The 16,587-nt window shown below is 29.9% G+C and overlaps 2 protein-coding genes across 2 annotated transcripts in view; one reads left to right on the forward strand and one right to left on the reverse strand.

Annotated features, from left to right (window-relative positions):
* Window positions 1–16,587, forward strand: part of LOC148237000 (uncharacterized) — a 495,914-nt gene that overhangs the window by 333,281 nt on the left and 146,046 nt on the right. The window lies entirely within an intron of this gene.
* On the reverse strand, window positions 9,096–14,664 carry LOC148237003 (UDP-glycosyltransferase UGT5-like). The gene is made up of 4 exons (XM_088181943.1): window positions 14,274–14,664; window positions 13,603–14,204; window positions 9,718–9,940; window positions 9,096–9,645 (listed from the first exon to the last, which is right to left on the reverse strand). The coding sequence occupies exons 1-4, from the start codon at window positions 14,509–14,511 to the stop codon at window positions 9,128–9,130; spliced, it is 1,581 nt and encodes a 526-aa protein (XP_088038069.1). The 5' UTR covers window positions 14,512–14,664; the 3' UTR covers window positions 9,096–9,127.

A 16,587-nucleotide genomic window follows, 5' to 3' on the forward strand; every position in this document is an offset into this window, starting at 1 on the left:
TAATAATAAACCAACTACACGAATTGCCTCTATTCAATGCGAAGGATATTTAAATTCTTTCTAAATTATATAGTATACCTTATGACTTAAGCTGTTAAAATATTTCTCACGGTTGTGTCGGATTGTATTGAAATAAAAACAATTTTTCTTGGACGTTTAAAATGCGCCATCACAAGAAGATAATCCCCTTAACTGTATATAGATGAGTAGTTTAACCCGGAAAATTATATTCTGTAATATTTTAAAATAAATTTTAAAATTCTTTATAATGAAAAACATTTTAAAATTTATTTTTGCTTATTTTTATTTTATTGTCAGGATCACTTGTAATCCTTGTGATAAAATTACTCGTTAAAGGTTTACTAAAATATAATAATACTATTTTTTAATTGTATTCTCTGGACTTTTTAAAAACAGTTTTTTTTACGTCGATATTGCGTTTATCATGTGCCTTAAAACTATGGATAAACAATAGACTTATTGTTTATCCATAGATATATCAAATTTATATAATAGCTTCAAAATATGCATTGAATAAACTGAATGGCAATTTTATTTTGTGTTACTATTTTAAACCTGTTCAACAATAACTAATCTAAAAATGCTCATTTAGCATGTATTCACGAAAAAATATTGTAGAGAATCTTTACAATTACCTAATTTCAAATATTGTTAATGTCACCATACGTTCTTTAAAATATTTACAAATTTACATATATAATTTTTTAATTAGTAAATTTGATAGCACATGAATTTTAATATGCTTTTATAAATATAGTGATCGGTATTAATTTTTAGTAGTAAAACTAATATTGAGTTTATTATACTTTTAATGAATCATATTTTTTTATTATAATAAAAAGCTGAGTGAAATCTTATTAAATAATTAAAATGCAAACTAATTAATTGCTTGGATATTAAATTTCACATTTAATTACCCTACTTCATTGAATTATAGCAATAAATTTCCAAAATACAGGTCATTACGCAGTTTTGCATCTCGATGTGTGTAATTACCACTTTTATAAAAATCAAAACAACTTGATTCTGCAATACAAATTTACGAACATTCGCAATACTTTTGCTCTTTGGCTCACGTACTAGTATAAATTTCAGAATAATCGATACAGGGTTTTTTCAATCCCATTTTAAAATTTCGGCTTATGTTAAGTGTTTTATATCCAATCAACAGGATACAACAACAAATATATTAAGAGGAAAACCGTCGATGACGCAAATTAGAATAAACCTTTTACATTTATTTTTAATCGACACACATATTTACATATGTGATTATACACTTTGAAACCACAAGAAATTACTACATAGGGTTTTTTGACACATTTAAGCGTTCTCCTTTGCAATTTCGTTTTAGCTAAAATCAATATTAAACATCTACAACATTTGTACATAAAATAAGCAATGTTTGTGTTAAAATTTTCACGCAAAGATGACTCTGTGTAAAGGTGTGTGTTAAAAACACAACTTTATACACTTCCTCAATTAAAGCAATATTACATTTTCTCGTATCCGTTCTTAATCATTTCAATTACCGTTTAACAACTGAACATTCCTTGGTGCATATCAAATTAAAACAATTTTCTGCAGCACAACGCATTCGCTGTATAATTTAATTGTATTGTTGTTCAAATCACATCTTGAGTTCATAGGACAAACATTGGGTAAACGACCAAACCAGTTTTTTTAGAATATTGACTTGACCTTGAATCGTTTCTTTGTGTCTCTTTCTCATATTCGAGAAGAAAGGCTATGGTTCTTTAACCTTTTTGTCCCCAGTAACAGTTAGCCGTTTCAAATAATAGAAACCGCTTCGATTCAAGGAGCTGAATCGCAGGTCATTCAGAGCATGCTAATTTATTTTGTATATTGTATTTTAGTATTTCTTTGCAATAAAAATAATTTTTGTAATGGAGATACTGAATTGTTGCTCAATCGTTGTGTAAGATACGTTAAATTTAATTTCAATGATTAATGAAAAATACCTTAAGTATGGCCTAGTTGCAAGGTATTTTATGATAATAATGTATATGTATATAACAATATATTATGGATATTCTAAAAACATATCATTTAATACTTGATTCGATTAAATTTGCATTATATAAACAGCTTTTAAATAAATTCTTTGGGAAGGTATTGAATTTTTTCCATAATCATATTTTATGAAAATAAGTTTCAGTTATATATTTATGCTTTACAATACCATATTTAAATGTATGCCGTAATTATCTGCTAACTTAATTTTTTCAAGCACTAATTAACTCTGCAGCTCATTATAAACTTAACTTAAGAATCGTTCACTGAAACATATTTGCTTAAAATTGAGTGGCTGAATAGAAAAGAAGAGTAATTTTTTTATTAAATAAATATATCATATATTCAAGGTATCTATTCTACTAACTGCTATAGTGTTAAACAATAATATAAAATAAATAGAGTGCTTTTTCTATATAACTGATTGTATAATCGTTATAATTCTTATTTATATATGAAGACAGAGAACGGAAAGATATTATTTCAAGTATCATTTAATTAAAATTATATATGTATAATGCTGTATTTTTTTGGTTTTGATATAAAATATGTAATTAGACGAAGTGACGGATTGTCCACTATTTGATCTAGTATAGTACTAAATGTAATAATCAATAATAGTATTCAATAAAATATTAGTCGTATTTTAACCAGCACATTAAACTAGTGGTATATGTCGGTGTCTAACACCTAAAAGACCTGTGTTCAAATCCTTCATGAACCCTGTTATTTTTTTATTTTTATCGAGTTTGTGAGATCGTGTTTTATTATTTTAAAATGAATATGCTTTAGTTTTGTATTTGCTTTACTAAATTTTTTATAACCTCGCGGATAAATCAATCTTTGAAATACGTTGATTGTAAGTTATAATAATAGTTTTTAAATAATAAATATGTGTCACTGATGTTCATGTGTACATCTACTTAATGGTCGTTGATTGTGTTTAACTGGTTGTGTTTAATTTATTTAACACCTTTATTTTAAATCTCGAGCCACTCTAATGAAAGAATAACTACACTACACTCTCTGGAAGCTGGCCAAGGTTAGCCAATGACGGTTACTTCGGTCGAGTTCGGTTCTGTCCGCTCTAAAATCTCTCGGAAGTTGTCCGAGGTTACCGAGAAATGGAGGTAAAGTGAAAGTAATTCAGTCGACTTGGCCAGCTTCAAGCGCTTCCGAACATTGTTGGCAAAAGGACCGAAGTCGGAGCTGCTTTTTCGAGCGCGAGCGGTGAGATACTTCCCCTTTCGCTCTCTCGCGTGTAAAGTGACGAGAGTGAAAGAGATAATGATACGGTGTTTCGCAAACTGAGATAGAACGAGTAACTCGGTTCAATTTCAGTATGCGCGTAGGCGTCCTATGGTTAACGCGCATGTCGAGCGCTGCATCGTGGTCACGTGGTCAAGCTTATCGGGGACTTCAACAGACTCTTACTGACATCTTTGAATATCTTAGGGCACCAAAAGGGATTAATTATATTTTTAATAGTATATTATTCTAACAGATATCGTTATTTAATTTTTTTCATATAAAATTAAATAATTAAAAAATAATTAGTGTTACTTGATTTTGTTAAAAAAAATCGTTTCGAATATCCTTATGTATTTTCCCAGATCGGTTTATATAAATGTCACACCATAACGAATTCTTATTTAGAATCGATGGCGACAAATTCTAGGATAGTCACAGATGTGGTGCTCGTATTCTGAAGTATCGTTTTTATGCCTTATGGCATTTTGCAAAAGCCGACAAAGATTTTGCGTAAATTGAATATTTACGACTGAAAAGTTTTCACTGATATTGATTGGTGAGTGCCCACACAAACTTAATAAAATGACAATTTAAAAATTGCGATTATTTGGCACATTATTCGATCGCACGCAAATATGCCAGCTGTACGTCATAGAACCTGCCATCCAGACGTCATTCACGGCCGCCGTCCGGACGGCATATGAAATTTGCGGCAGTGTGGTCGCTTACTCGAAGTTGTAACTAACTCAAAATTTTAATTAGGCTATTTTTTTGTCAAATTCACACTGATAATCAAAATGACGAATCTCTACTGCTATTGTAAATTTAGTTTAGGAGAGCAGTCACCATTGTAGTAGGCATTTTAATAACTGGCTTGAAGACTACACGAGGCAGTACTCAGACAGCTCTATATCATAACAGTTTGTCTATTGTGACGCATTGGGGTATTTTGTTTGATGATGGCATTAATTAAAAAAAATAAAAAAATAAACATCATTAACTGCACAAACTGTACTAGCATATTTTAACTGTCAACGACACAAGAGACAGTTAATGATACACCTTATAGAAATATTGAATTGCATAAACATTTTAACAGGAACTTAGTCATATCCAAGTCCTCCTAGAGATATTTTAAAGAAAAAAATATATTTTAATAATTTTATTTTCTTCATATTGTGACAAAATGTGTCTCGCCTTTTTCATCACAAATCCTAGAAGTTTTGATGCCTTATAAAAATATTTCAACCCTTCAGGCTCGTATTTCTGAAACAGATTTTCAGTCCCAGGGACGTTTTATTTTTTTAAATGGAGAATAAAATTGCCAATAATATTTGATATTTGGTTTTATAGTAATTAATAAAAATACCGAAATAGTTTCGCTTTTAACCTTTTGGACTCCTAATATGAGTCTGGATTACCAAGCTTCGAGTCGGTAACACACATATGGTGCCTGGATCACCATTGCGTTTTATTCAATTTAACGTCGGTTTTACGCTTTTACCCTTATATATTTTTTGTGATATTGTAGATATTATTTTAATACACATATCATAGATATATTTGGCATTGTCCATTCTTCTATTAACTGTTACATGACATTTTATATTCTTCTATAAACTGTTACATGACATTTTATTGAAGCAAATTTTGATTCTTTATCTAAACAAGTAAACCTTGAGTAGACGAATAATGAGTTTATGTAATTTATAAACAAAAGAAACAGTCTTTAACCAATATTTTATTCTTGCAACACACCAGAGCATACTCAGTATTTTTTGCTTATTGCAAACAATAAATAAATGGTAGTAACAGAATAAAAAAGTTAGTTCAACGAAAAATATTTTTATTAAAACATTTTGATATATTTTATTTTAGTATTTACTGCAATAATTTGTACAAAAAATCGCGTAGGGTTAAATATTTACATTTAAAAGTAAGAATATAGCTTAAAATTTTGCAATATTTTTAAAACCATCACTGGTTCTCATTATTTTTCCGAGTTGAGATATGGATGTTTTATTATTACGCAAACTTTTAACAAGTGTCACAGTCTTCTTATAAGTCAATTATTTATTTTCTTTTATCTTGCCCTGATGCCAAGATTTCTTTAAACACGCTAAATCATATTTAAACCAGCGTGCATCAATACAGGTTGCGCCAGACCCAGTACGATCGCATGTTTCTCAAACTGTTGTTGTAATTTATATTCATTTTCAGATTATAAATATTTTTTCAGGCCCATTTTCCTTTTGCATAAATACAAGAACAATATTTATAAATAGACAGTCCCCCATTATATTACACTTATTATATTTATTTGGATCATTATCATCTGAATAAATACTAGCTAAGAAGTCACGAAACAAAGCAAAAATTTGGTAGCTACAAAACAACATCTTCATGGAAACTAGTATTCTGAATATACTGAATTTGTGTACACAAATACACGCCTTATGAATCACGTTGTTGCGCTTGAGGAAAATGATAAAAATTAAGCACATCCCATAAAAGTTTTTATGGGTCGCATCCGAGAGAGCATTCTCGCGGAGGCACGCAGCATCCTCTTTCCTTTTGAGCTCACGTTTATGGTGTTACACGACGAATCTGGGTGAAGCACCGGCAAAAGTGTCACACGGTTAAGAATAGCCAACCTACCAATTTGCGCAATTCATTCTGAGGAGTTGCGAAACGAGCTTCAAGTGAGGAGAAGAGGCAGGAGAAAGAGAGATAAACAGTGACAATGGTGGCCGGGTCTAGGAACTTTCCAATGACGTAACGATTGAGCGAAGTCGCGTCGAAAAGTAAAGTTGAAAAAAATCGAGTGCAGGGTCGGACTGGGCCTTGCGTAACGTCGTTAAATTTTGACATAAGCGCAATGACAAGATCGATGCACTTTTTATGTATATTGTATGCAATTTCGATGTATTTGGGTTGCGGCGAACTTATTAACACTTCAAGAAAGAATGTTGTATTTTACTCAATATGAACTGGTAAAACTTATTAAACATCTTATGCCTTAGCCGATTTTTTACTAATTGTTTATTTTAATATACTTCTTAGAATTTATATTGAAATACCCACTAATCCATCAACAAAAACCTTACTCAAACGGTGATATATTATAGTTAATAAGCTCTCTGACGCAATATGTTTTCATACATTTGTTTTTTTTTTTGTTACCAATTATACTACATACAAAGCGTACACGTCTATCAAATATAAATAGTAAACAATGTAGAGTGATGATTGTAACATCATCATTTCGCGTATCGTATAGTAAAATTATTAATATAAAACGACGTACTTTCTGTTTTGATCAACTACAACAATAATATCATAAAACGTAAATTTTACTAAGTAGTCTTAAAAGCAGTTTGTTTTATAAAATACAACAATATTCGAGCAGTTTGGAATTTTTTTATTATTACTGATAATTTTATATAAAAATAAATTTTATATTGAAATACTTTAATGTTGTGACCGTTTTACAGCAAATGGTGATAACTATGATTCTCATAAAAAAAACATATTAGGGTAGATATCGTGATAAGTAAAAAATAAAGAGTGGGTTTATCAATGAACATTTCAATTAGTGTTTCCGCCAAGAAGCGTAATAGTTTTGAGTACAGTCGTACAGCGGTTCTAGCTTATTAGACCAGAGCAAAAAAGACAGCGTACTTACTTTTATCTTGACCTGATGCCAAGATGTCTTTCTGCGTTGTGGGCTGCCATTAAAAACCTTCACCATATCGGGCCACAATTTGGCAAACTTTTCTCCTTGGCCGGCTTACCCATTTAGGACTCTACCTCATGTAAACTCAGTTTTGTACTGCGCCTCCATAAGACAAGGCCTTTTTTAAAATCTCAACCAGAAATATGCGCAAATAAAAATTGTCAGGTTTATGAAATAAACCACTTTTATATTTAAAATTCAAGGAATTAACTTATACTATTATTCTTAAATGTGTGTGATGAAACGTTTTAAACTGTTCAAGAAAAATTGAGTTTTAGTTAAAATGATACACCGTGGGAATGAATAATTTATAAGTCCGCTGACTTAAGAAGAGATAACTTGTGTGTAACCTTAAAACAACCGTTTTAAGGCCAACGGCAATTCATTTAAAAAAACCTCGTCACCCATCCGTAATTGATTGTCCTACTAAAAACAAGGCGGGCAACAAAATATATAATAAATATAAATACTAAGGATAACTTCAAGCCATCTCTTCTCCTCAGGCACTTCGTCTGAAGACTTTCTCTCAGAAATGTTCTGAGATACTACTTGTATTTACATTGGAGTTTAAGACATCAGCTCTCTAACTCAGACCAGAGAAGGCCGACACAACTTCAGACCAGCGAAGGTCACGGAAACCGCCACCGCTTCTCTCTTCAAATCCACTGGTCTAGCTCAAAGTCTACGGACACATGCACAGACACGTCTCAATCGGCACAACAAATTAAATAACATATAATCTTTGTCTTAACAAATTAAATCCATTAACAAGAAGGTCAGGACAAAATATTAGTATAACTCTATGAGTGATTAAAATTTGAACGTACATTTTTTTACAGTGGTATGCTTATTCATTGCAATTTCTATTTCTACAGCAAATATTTGTGACAATTTTTTTATCAGTTTTGTGTGTATCAGTACATTTATAAAATTTCTTTAAATCATTTTTCATTTATCAATCTTATAGATATATATACGTAAACAAACTTAAAAAAATTATGTTTTAATTATTATCTACTTGAAGATATGTTATATTTTGTAATTTTATTTTGTATACTTGAAATCATTTAAAATGATAATATTATAAGTATATATTACAGTTAATGTGTATTTTTTCAATTTAATTTTATTAATTATTTTAGTAAAATCATATATTTTTACAGGTTGAAATATATTTTCACTAGCGAAAATATAGTTTAACTAATATTCTGCTCTAAAATGTTCATTAAACCTAATTTTTTGTTCAAACTGAAGCTTATCCTAAATATATATTTACTTTTTATTTAGATTAACTTAAAAAAAATACCACTCCTTAAAATTACTTTTTTGCATGTATTGTATATATTTTCTTTACTACTTTTTTTGTTATATGTAATTACCTTTTCGAAATATAAAATCTGTGTCATAATATTTTATAAAGCACTTTTCTATTTAAATATAATACCGCAACATAGTGAATCAATATTTATTTTAACTCATCACTAACGAGCTACGTATCTTATTAGCTTTACGTTGAAATTTCATCTCTCAATTTTCAGTGATATTCAGCAATTATTTGTCTGTAATTAATTTCTGCTCAGCTTTCAACCATTCGTAATTGTCAATAAGAACCGTACGTCGATAAGTATACATTGATTGACTCGACATAATTAACAGTACCTCATTAAAACAGATATATAGACTCAATATTGCCAACGCCGGATACTTTGAGTTAATATTGTCACTAAAAAAATGGATACACTTTCGTACAACTCAAATATTTCCAACGCTTAAAATAATAAATAAAAAAATGTGTCATAGAAACGAAGGTTCTGTTTACAAAGAGGCACTTGAACGACGATGACACAACACAGACATTTCTTAATTAGTTAGCAAAATAAAAAAGCGTGTTTTCGGCAATGTTTGATTTTTATGCCTGAGCGATAGACCGCGAAACTAAGAATCTAACTAAATTTTGCAATCTATGTAAATAGTTTACATTAATATAAAATCTATTGGAATGTTTGTATTAAAAAATGTAGGATGTAGGTAATAACAACAATGAAAGAAGACATTCAGGAAAACGTTTATTTGTATAACTTTGTTTTATTCATTTTTTACGTATTTATTTTTTCTCTTGCTTGGTTTTCTGAACCATAGTAACTTACATAGAATCGAAACTAAGAAGTAAACTACTACACCGACTAAGGTCGAACCAAAAATAATAATCGCAGCGACATCTAGTAGCATATTTTCGTACCAATATAGGTTCAGTATAGGCGATTTCATATAATCAGCTCCTTTGTTCCTTATAACATACTCGATCCAAAACATGGCCGTTTCTAAGGGACTCTCGGGTTTATCTTTGAATCGTTTAGAAATTTCTTTAGCTTTTTGTGAATAACTCGGATTGTTCAGGATTTCTTTTATCGCTTTCCCTACACTGGCTTCCGATACGTCTCTGAATAGCAATTGAACACCATAACCGCCTTTTACTGCTCTATCGACATTTAGGAACTGATCACCATAAAAAGGCATCCCTATTACAGGAACGCCGTAATAAATACTCTCTTGAATACCCAATAGACCGCCGTGAGTTATAAACATCTTAGTATTCGGATGACCTATAAATATAGAAAAAAATGTTTATATTTACACATAAACGTATTGTATACACAAAATTAATAATGTATTACTGAGAATTTCCGTTTGCGGCAGCCATTTGGAAAATATGACATTTTCCCTAGCTTCGGGCGGGTCGTCGTTTTCCCATTTCCAAAGGACCGTCTGTTTCAGATTGCTAAAAACTTTTACGATTTGATCTATCCTCCACTTGGGCATGGCAGATCCCTTGATGATGGATCCCAAACTGAAATATATTATTCCGTCCTTTGCTTGATCCAATATTTTCTGTAAAACCTTCAACAAATAAAAGTAATGTTATTAAATATATTTGTAAATTAGGATACAATTCACATTACTCAAATATATATAAATCTCAGTTTTATTTAAAATATATGTTTATATTATCTAATAATATATTTATTTTTGTACTCCTTCGCGTGTTACTTATAAGATATGTCCTTTCAAGCTCCCTTGATGATTCCAATATAGAACTTTTCTAACTATATTATTTGAATCCCAAAGGTATGACCCGATCCTCTTTCATTTACTTCATACTGTATTTTCAAATTAAATTTATTACTATTTTGCTCATAATATTAAGTATAATTTTTATTATAATATATACTACATAAGTAATATTAATTTAAGAAATATGTTTATAAATCTTATCCATTGATTTGTCAGTAGCAGAAAAATTAAGATTTATTCTTCTTTGACATGCCGAATGTCTTGCACATCGACAATTGCGAGGAATTGCCTTCTTGCGAATCAATTGACCGCTGGAAAGACTAAGGTCGACTTATTTTATTGGTCACTGGCAATTGATCGTTTGCGATGTGTCCACCCGCATGATTAATGTGCATTTTATTTCAGTAACACCCTGTACCGGAAATGAAGCAGATTGTTATTTTAAAACCAAGGCAAGCACAAAAACAATTTTTTAGTTAATGATGTACTGAAATCGATATGATAAATATATGCGCTTATCACTTTTTAAAATGGCCTTCGTTTCATAATAAAAACGAATAACTAAACTAACTAACAAAGGATGCATCTATTAGTTAGTGACTCATATAATACATAAAGGATTTATCTTTTGCATTATTAATAATATTATATTAACTCTTACATATCTTACGTCAATATAGAATGCGACTTCTATTAATTTCAAATATAGATATTATATAAACAGAAAAATATTTAATTAAATTTTATTTAATAATACATATTACGACAATTTTTCAATATCACTATTGACCATTTAAAGTAGTCTCCATTTGATATAATACACTTAATCCAGCGTTTTTTAAAATCTGTAAACATTTATTTGTATTTTTGGTATAGTCTTCAGCTCAATAAGAATCGTTACGTGACCATAATTTTAACAAGTGGAAATCTGACACCCTTTCACTTGTGCGGTTAGCACATTCTACAGACAGTCAATGACTTATTTTTATTTTATTCCGTTGACAATGCATTTATGACGTGAGTCACTGATTTGCATTGTTTATTGCGCTTTTAACGCGTATATCCAATAAGAGCTGCCATTGGGCCAAAACAGATTATTTTATTACCTGAATTTTTTATTATAAGAATTCCATTTGCGCACATTTTATCAACTCTTAACTGAGTGCATTTTTTTGTGTTGTATTTTCACTAACTAATTTCATTAAATCAGACAGTTAAAATGCATCATACAATTGATTTATAATTTTACTGCTCAGTTTTAGTAAAACATTAACATAATCTGGTACGCGTATTTCTACAATATCAGAAATTCAATTGTGCCAACAAAATAAAATTATATTTAAAATAAATTAAACCAAACTCAAACCTAAAAAGCTAGGTTTAATTAATTTGTTTAGGTTAAGTTTATGTTTAAGCAAAAAATAGACCATTCGCAACTTTCAAATTAGGTTGTATACATTTTAGAGTAGCATATAATTTCACTAGTGCAGTTAAATTTTATTTTTGCTAATATTAATGTATGTCTTCAGGTAAAAATGCATTTGAATATAATCTCAATAAAATAACTAGTAAAATTATATTTATTAACGTAAAAAAATAACTCAACTGATAAAATACACTCTTACTGTAAATTAAATCGCATTTATGGGTAGTTATTTTTGATTTGATTTCTTAGAAATGCTAGTGAAAATATATATTTAATGTAACATCAACATCGACAGTCTTCTCTTTAAGTAAAAAAATACTATGAACTTTCTATCTAATAGCATTTTTACTATTTATTATGCTCAATTTATATACATAATACATATTGAATTGATTGCAAAGCTTAATTTTGTGTTTGAAAGACCGAAAAAAATTACTTTTAATAGCTTTTTGTATATTTTAACATAGTAGTTCTGCATATAATCTTAGTGTAGCAAAATACAAATTCAGTATAATATATAGATATAAAATATAACTACGCATTTGGTATAGCCAAATAAAACATCAGAACAAATTTTACTACAAAAGCTAATTGTTATGTTTTAAACAATTTTAATATACATATATATAGTCCATCCAAGATGTTAACGCACATCATGGTTGTGTTGGAAATAAGGGTGCGTGTACGCATGCATGCATACATACACAGTTTTCAGCGAATTTGCTTACACCGATAGGAGAACGTTACCAAAATTAAAGCAGGGCTGTTTTAAGGGTAGGGTGACCATAGGTTGGAAATTGTATTAAAAATTATAATGTGTTATATTTTTAATATAAATTATTGTCATGTTGTTGTATTTTGTAATCAATAAAACAATTCCTGTAATATTGTATTGGTATTTTTAAAAATATTATATTGAACAGATATTCAACCTGGATAGTGATACTAAAAATGCTCTCATGTTTTTGAGTTATATATGTATATAAATAAACAAAATAAATTAGAAAGTAATATTTTATACTTTCCTCTACAAATTAAATTAAAAAAGTAAAAATTAATTGCACTTGTAGTTTCATATGGTCACCCTATTATTTAATTCTGTGACGATGAGCGTTCATATCTTGGACGAACTGTATGTATATATGTATATTACAATACTGTGAAAAAGTTTTGCCTCATCTGATCCAGTAACATTATTTAAATTATAACATCATAGCATCTCGAGTTTATATTACCAAAGATGATTTTCTTGCTGTTGAACAATCAACACTTATAATATGCTCAAAACATAAGATCAGTAATATGACGAAGATTTTTTTTATTTCTAAAGCTTGTTTGTTTTAAATACTTGGCTGCATCGTCATCATCCGTTTTTGGCCTTGCACTTTTTTTGTCCTTGAATGAACTTGTTTTCACAATTTTTTTGATAAATATTGAAAAACACAAAAAACATAAACATTTAATTAAATAATAATGGATTTTAGTGGTTCGCGAGTATTAATATTATTGAAATCTCGGGATTCATCGCGATTTTCATTTACTTTTATTCTATATTTCGGCAGCGATTTTCCAGCCATGATCACGAATTATTCGTAACATAATTTTGCAAAAAATACAGTATTTTTCGCAGACTCTAGAACTGTAATTATTATTTTTTGCTATAATTTGCTAGTTATTATTCTTTAAGGAAGATTCAAAAACCTTATTTTTATGTCATAATTTGTGGGTATTGTTACTAATAAAATGTGTAAGTAAATTATTATTTATCTGGGTATAATCTCGTTAAATATAAACGGATATCTTTAGAACATAAGTGTATCTAATATAACTTTAAATGAATTTTTGTTGTCTCTTTCACACAATCTGAATTCAACTTAAGGTAAGGTGTTTTCAGATACACAGAATTAACATGTGCAAGATAATTACTTACGTGTAATTATAAGTAAGCAAACGTTTATCTCTATGGCTCCATCACAAAACAAACAAACCGTTTATTATCTGCATCTGCATTCTATAAAGCAAACAAGTCGAAAACATATCTAATCGCATTTAATCAACTCACTTTCGGTATTTCCTTCGGTTGTTTGATGTGAATTCCTCCAACTTCGACCACTCCGGGTACTGACGGACGAACAGTGTCTATGCTGAAGTGGGTATTGACCAAAATTAAAGAAACATTCCTCTCCAAGTCGCTCAGCCTAGGCAGCGGTTTTGGCAAGTGTCCAAAATGCATTTCCGCTAAACTCTGCTGAACGGGGAGATGATACAGCCACCTTCCTGTTATGTCTACAAAAGTACAAACTGCATTCTTTATTCTTTGCCATAAGGTCAGGGGCCCGAAGAAATCGATGAACTCGAACGGAGTCGTCGACAGAGTCAACGGATTTCCCATAAATTCGTTTATGAAATGACTGGCTCCGAAACTCGACAGCATGACCACGGGAGCTTTGTATTTGTGGGCAAACATTAAGAAAGCCTCTTGGTAGAACACTTCGGTGATTACCAAATCGAAGCGAGATTTGTCGTTCAAGATGAAGTCCTTAACAGCTGTTGAGTTAAAACCTGTTTCCGTAAACCAAATCAACGAGTTCCATCTGTCGATTTCTTGGAGAAGGAACGGCATACCACCCTGAACGAATGCTTCCACATCTTCTGGTGCATGTTCTATAAAAGAGATTGTAACATTGATATTCAATGCCGCTTTTTAAATTAATTTATATATTATTATATTACCGATATCCCAACACGATTTTTTGTCGGCTATTATTTGCTTGTAATTGGGCAATGGTTCTGTTTCTTCAAACGGAGTAATTATTGTTACATCATGTCCTCTCTTTGCCAACTCTTTGGCTATGGGATGAGTGAATAGACTGTGAGATTTGATGAACGATGGAAACACAGCTAAGATTCTTGCACTCTCGATGAAATCAACAGTTACCAACAACAGCAAAAATATAAACTTTGAACTCATTTTAACTTTCTATATATCACTAGCAGCGTGCGTGTGTTTTATTTTAATCACTCCATATTAATACATTAACATTATTTATCTCACTTTTACGAATATGTTTTATCTCAACGCAGGCAGTAAACAACAAGCTTGAGAGACGTGCTCCGATATACTAAACTAGCACATGTTTCAAATGATCGTTTTCAATTAATAATAATTCAACTCGCACTGTTGATGCATGGGCAATAACAATTAAAATAATGCGACTAAGCTATTAATTAAAATGTACTGTAATAAATTGTTACTAATTAATGCGGTTTCCGTAAACTCGTGATTAAAAAAAAAACAAGTTGAGCGTTTAGATGTTTCTATCAAAAGGTATGCAGTTATTTTTATGGTAATTTAAAAACGAAGCGCCACAAGATTTTAAATTATCGATTAAAATAATCAATGGATAAATTAATTATTTGGTTTAAAACTTTAAAATATGGTTTGATGCTTTGCTAAAAGCTAGTATTTTAAAAAAAATATGTATTTTAGTCATCAGTAGCTATATATATATTATTTTTAATTATACTCTAAATTCTGGCGTAAGAAGTTCAATGACTGTATTTTAAACACGTGTAACAAATTACATCTGTCAACTGTTAATACCTCTGCCACCAATTTGTCAACTGTTTAATATTGATGAGTTTTCCATAATGTAACACTTAACCTAATTAATCATTTTAAAGCACAAACTAGTTAAAAGGTTGTTTTATAATACTGGCAGTTTTTTACATAAATAAATAGCTAATATTAGCATATGTTCTTTTCTGACATTTTTAAACTTAATAAAAAATTAGTTACGCTTAACATTTACTGTTATGATTTTTTAACCCTTTGCGCTCGTAAGTCGACTATGTGTCGACATCGTATTTCAAGCGTTGTACTCGAACGTCGACAATATGTCGACAAAACTTTGAATGCATTTATTGGCTTTGTGTTCAAGCAAATTTTGAAAATTTAAATTTATTAATAGTTAATTGACTTCTGCTAAACACATTTCAGTAATATTGAATTTTTAACTTATGCAAATAACTCAATAATCTTAAATTTACAAGTGTAAGTTTATTGTAAAATTTTTCATCGGAACATGGTCAAAGCGCGCGCTGTTAGGACGGCATCGCGCTAGACTTGACAGATTTAGGTGGTCAATTATTGCTTTAAAACTGATTTTTTCCTTCTAAGGGCATCTATATTTTTATGATATGGGATGAAACGGGATCATATGCTCTAATTGTGCATAATTATTACTTTATATTGTGTGTCTGTTATGAAATAAAAATTAAATTTTTAAAGCGGAAAAAAGAGCGAGATGCCGTTATGCTAGCAGAGCTCGCTTACTCGCTCGCACTAATAAAATCAGCGATTGACAACTATCGACCTGGGTACTCAACCCAAACGATAATATTAGTCTCGACACATTTAATGTATTTTCAAGCTAGTAAATAACTAAATTATGTAAAACAGAATTAGTAATCTGTGTTTTAATTATTTATAAATACATATATTGATTTTCTTTTAAAAATTATCCATATAATTACGAATGATGATATAATAATATATTATTACTGTGACAGTAATAGTATGCGTTTATTCTAAGACTATTTCTACCAATTTTAAATCTTGTACAAGTATTTAAAGTTTTAAGTTTTAGGATATTCTTTTAATGTAATCATTTTTTACGATCAATTATAATTATATTTTTAAAAACTGTTTTAATAAATTCAATACTTAAAAATTTAAAAATAAAGCCACGAGGCCAAACTACGCTGGTTCGTTCTAGGTGTAAGAACGCCTGCCAATCCAAAACAGATCCCCACAAAAAAACAATGTAATATTTATCATTTCTGCCTCAAATGGGCAAATACATACGAAAAACTTGTAGAATATTTGTCTAAATATAAAATTTGATCATTTTCACAAAATATAATAAAACTTTACCGGCCCTATCTAATTTTTTTTATGTACAAAAAAATTAGGTGAGGCCTGGCCCCGATTGCATTTAGATTATCACCACAGCTGATATTTTTGGGCGCCATTTCGAAATTTGTT

This window comes from Plectrocnemia conspersa, unplaced genomic scaffold, assembly GCF_051122295.1.
Source record: "Plectrocnemia conspersa isolate PC_06_02 unplaced genomic scaffold, ASM5112229v1 ptg000003l, whole genome shotgun sequence".
Taxonomy (NCBI): Eukaryota; Metazoa; Arthropoda; class Insecta; order Trichoptera; family Polycentropodidae; genus Plectrocnemia; species Plectrocnemia conspersa.